Consider the following 4,027-nt stretch of genomic DNA (forward strand, 5'->3'; position numbering starts at 1 on the left):
ATTTCCGTATTCTTTATCCAATCCTTAGGACTATGGTCAGGCTAACCAGTGTTAGGAATGGTAAATGTTAATAGCAATTAGCATTTAAAAGTTTCCCTACAACGAAACCAGAATAAAGTCCACTTGGGTTAAAGTTAGCCATTCATGTTGACATCATTAGAAAACACAAAAGTCACTAGTATTATTGGTTATAGTTTTATTTGTATATAATTTTTTAGTAAATATATAAAACGTGAGCACCAAATACATGACAGTGTCTGTCTCAGCAGAAGAGGTGGTGTTGAATTAACACTGATTAATTGCAATATAAATCTGCATTTAAAGCAGACATGACAAAGTATTGATATTTGCTAATTTTAAGTGGAGGTAAACAAATGTTTTTCACATCTTTCATAATTTCTTATATTTTTGTCTTATTTTTCTAGTAAATAAAAGAATACAAAGATAATTATATTATCATTATAGCTGATAATTTTATTACATTTTCCGAACTGGGCAAATCTAGTTCACATTAACTACACAAGGACATAAAGCACCTGAAAAATACAATCAGCAAATGTTATAATATAAACAGCTTTCAACTTTGTATGTAATTGACAGAGAATATATATTCTGTAAATGACAGAAAAATATACATTCTGTGTTACCAAAAAGTCTGAAAAAGCCAATCACCCCTGGGAAAATATCAGGAAACTCATTAAACTCATCCGTAATCAAATGTGTTCCCAGGATTAAAATGTTTTACAGCTTAGTCCCAGCTAACTTTTGAAGAACATTCCTAATGTCATTTAAACTGTTTCACTAAATCATTTTTAAGCAAGTAGAACTGTAATAACCAAGCTTCCTAGAGACAGCATATTAAAGAAAAAAAAAAGACATGACCTGCTGTCTGTTTGATTAAAAATACAAAGAATAATCTAAAAAATGCAACTTCACTTTGAAATGCAAATCTAATTCTAAATGCATTATTGGTAAATAAAATAGAGCAATATAATAAATGATCATTTTACCATGACCAAGTAGGGTTTATTTCTGAAATACAGGTTTGATTTACTACTAAATACCTAGCTTTCTAATAAATCTTACATCAAAAAATTAAAGGAAAAAACATATAATTGTAATAATGAATATTGAAAAGACATTGATAAAATATAGGAGACATTTCTAATAGTAATGCTATATAAAAACAGAAATAGAAATTTCTCAACATATGACTACATAGCAACAATCAACAATAAAGTCAAACATGAAAAAGTAAAATTATTCTCATAAAAATTAAAAATAAAACAGGCATGTCTGCCATCATCCTTACATATCACTGCTGTGGAGAATCCAGTGAATGTAATACTAATAAGTATAAGCATTAGAAGAAATAAAATGATCTCTATTTACATAAGAAATGATTGTATATATCAAGAAAATCCAAAAGTTTCTAATTTAGAATCCAATGTAACCTATAGGATTAAATAAACTCATTGGATAAAAGATAAAAAATATAAAATCTGTAGATTTCCTTTATTGATAAAAATAAAAAGTTACATATAAGGAGGAAAAATCCTCAACTTATTACAAAATTTGACAACTGCAAAAATAAATTCCATTGGATATGAATGACCTATATGAAGAATGTAATGAAAACAATAAAAATATTTCAATGATGTACCAAAACTCTTGTTTATTAAGGATTAATATGACTATTAATATTATTCTTGTATATTAGAAAACATAAAATTGATGCAGTTGTAATAGGTATTAGACCCTTTTCAAAATATTAATATAATGCATTGGGTTTTCTTGTGACTAAATCAATGTAGAGGACAAATTATAATAATAAAAAAAAAAACAAAGCTATTGAAAGGGAATTCGTTTTTCCAGTTGTGAAACTTATGTTCAGCTTTTAAAACTGATTTTCACTCCTAAATTTGAAAAAGAGTGATCTATTCTAAAAAAAAAATTTCTACAATTGAATAGGTGAAAAGTTTGTTGTTAAATCCTATGTATTTCAATATGCAAAAATAAATTTCAAATAGATAAAAAATTTAAGTACAATAAAGATTATGGGAAAAGCAAAGTGAATATTGGTATGACTTTGATTAGAGATATCTGTCTGAAAAAAATAGGAAACAAAAAAATTATAAAAGACTCAGATGTTTTAAAATTATAAAATCACTTAGTTTTTAAAATTGTAAAGTGAACAATATTATCAATAAAGTCAAAATTAATAACAACGTAAAATTCATTAACACATGAAATACAAATGATTAAATGCACTTTCATTATAGACATTCCTACAACTTTATATGAAAAAATCAGTTGAATAGATAAAAGAACAAAGGATAGGAATTAGCAAATCACAAAAGAGAAATATCCCAAGTAGAAAAATAAATCTCATTGAGTCAGGTAAACACCAAGCAAAATAATCAGAAAAACCATAGAACTTTTTACCAGTCCGCTTTTCAAACATTAAAGACCAGTGAATGCCAACCTTGCAATATTTCTTAAAACTATATCTATGCCTACATAACACTTCTATAGAAATAGGAGCACCTTAAACAACAGCAATACGATTAAAAAAGGAAATAAATGACCACCAATAACAGAATTGATACTTTTTGGCATATCTGTATGTACTGTGCACACAGTTGTGAGAGTGAAAGACAGGGATTGACTGGGCTATTGATCAGAAAGTACGTAATCGGCTGCTGAATTTTACAAAAGCTACATCGAACTTTCTGTTTGAGAATGAGGAACACATCCTAAGATAAATGCCAAGTTCTCAAGCTAATTATCTGGAGGAATCAAAAGAGCACAAGAAGGGAGCACAAGACATGCTGCACAGTTTATCTACTTTTGAATTGGCTCAGTGGATCTAAACACTTTGTAACTTTTCTCTTAGCAACCAATTCAAATTTTCAGTTACAAAACAAACCACAAAAGTACTAACACACACGTGAGTTAAAACTGAAGATATAAGATATGGAGGCACAATAAGATTCATCCACTTTGAGAACATAAACTATTTTACTTCTAATAGCGCCACAAATTTTTCAAAGAGCACTATAAACTTACGGGGTTTTCACCAAACCATAGACATAAATGTGAATATCATCATCAAACTTAATGAAGTAGACAGATGGCTTGGCCACCACCTGATGGATGAAAATGCCGGTTCTCTTCGATCCGTCGTCTTTGGCGTGTTCCACCTGCTTGCCCACGAGGCTGTCGAGCACCTCCCCAGGCTCCTGTTCTGCTGTAGGGAAGTAGTAGTTGGAATCTGGAATGATACGCAGGTCACCGTCTTTGTAGTCATCCAGCAAGGTGTACATATAGAGGACCGGATCTTTCTCGTAGGTGATGTAAAACCAGGTATCCATTATGGGAGCTCGCGCCAACACCATACCCTTCCACTCATCTTTCTTGCCATGCTCACCTTCGAACACATGTCCAACTGCTTTCCCAACCAGGGAATCTGCCAGGCGAGAATCAACGCGAGGAGAAGGAACTCTCTCAGGAAGAACTTCCAGCGCCAAAACTCTCTTATCTCTGTGCAGTTCTAGTCCGTACACACTGTCTTTGCCGTCGTATTTAATTATATACAGCGTGGGCTTCACGGAAACCTGCTCGAGCACGGTACCCTTCCATTGCTCCACTGGTTCGTTGCCTTCTTTCCAGCCGTGTTGAATGCGGCAGCCCACGATGTTCCGATGAGTGAGGAAAGTGGGCTTTCGCCGCTGCTTCTTGTGAGTGTGCCTCTTCTTCATCAGGTACGCGGACACACCATCTACCCCAGTAGGAGGCACGGTCGGAGGAGACATGGCTCAAGGCTTAGGTGGCCGAAGCAAAGCTGCCCTTCGCTTAACAAGCTGACAAATAGTCGCCACTACCCAACGGGAGATATTTTTCGCGATCGGAGAGACTATGTCCGTCCTCTCTTCTTCAGATTTTGTCAGAAACGAGCTGACTGGGAACTGAGACAGAGAGTGCCTCTCACTAGTTCGTTCTCCTCCTTCAGGGAGGGGTGATTGCA

The 4,027-nt window shown here is 33.5% G+C and overlaps 1 protein-coding gene across 1 annotated transcript; it reads right to left on the reverse strand.

Annotated features, from left to right (window-relative positions):
- Positions 1–221: 221 nt before the first annotated feature.
- Spin4 (spindlin family member 4) lies at positions 222–3,827 on the reverse strand. The gene has a single exon (XM_052745306.1). The coding sequence runs from the start codon at positions 3,813–3,815 to the stop codon at positions 3,066–3,068; it is 750 nt and encodes a 249-aa protein (XP_052601266.1). The 5' UTR covers positions 3,816–3,827; the 3' UTR covers positions 222–3,065.
- Positions 3,828–4,027: the final 200 nt, after the last annotated feature.

Source organism: Peromyscus californicus, unplaced genomic scaffold, assembly GCF_007827085.1.
Source record: "Peromyscus californicus insignis strain IS unplaced genomic scaffold, ASM782708v3 Scaffold_10__1_contigs__length_136768540, whole genome shotgun sequence".
Lineage (NCBI taxonomy): Eukaryota > Metazoa > Chordata > Mammalia > Rodentia > Cricetidae > Peromyscus > Peromyscus californicus.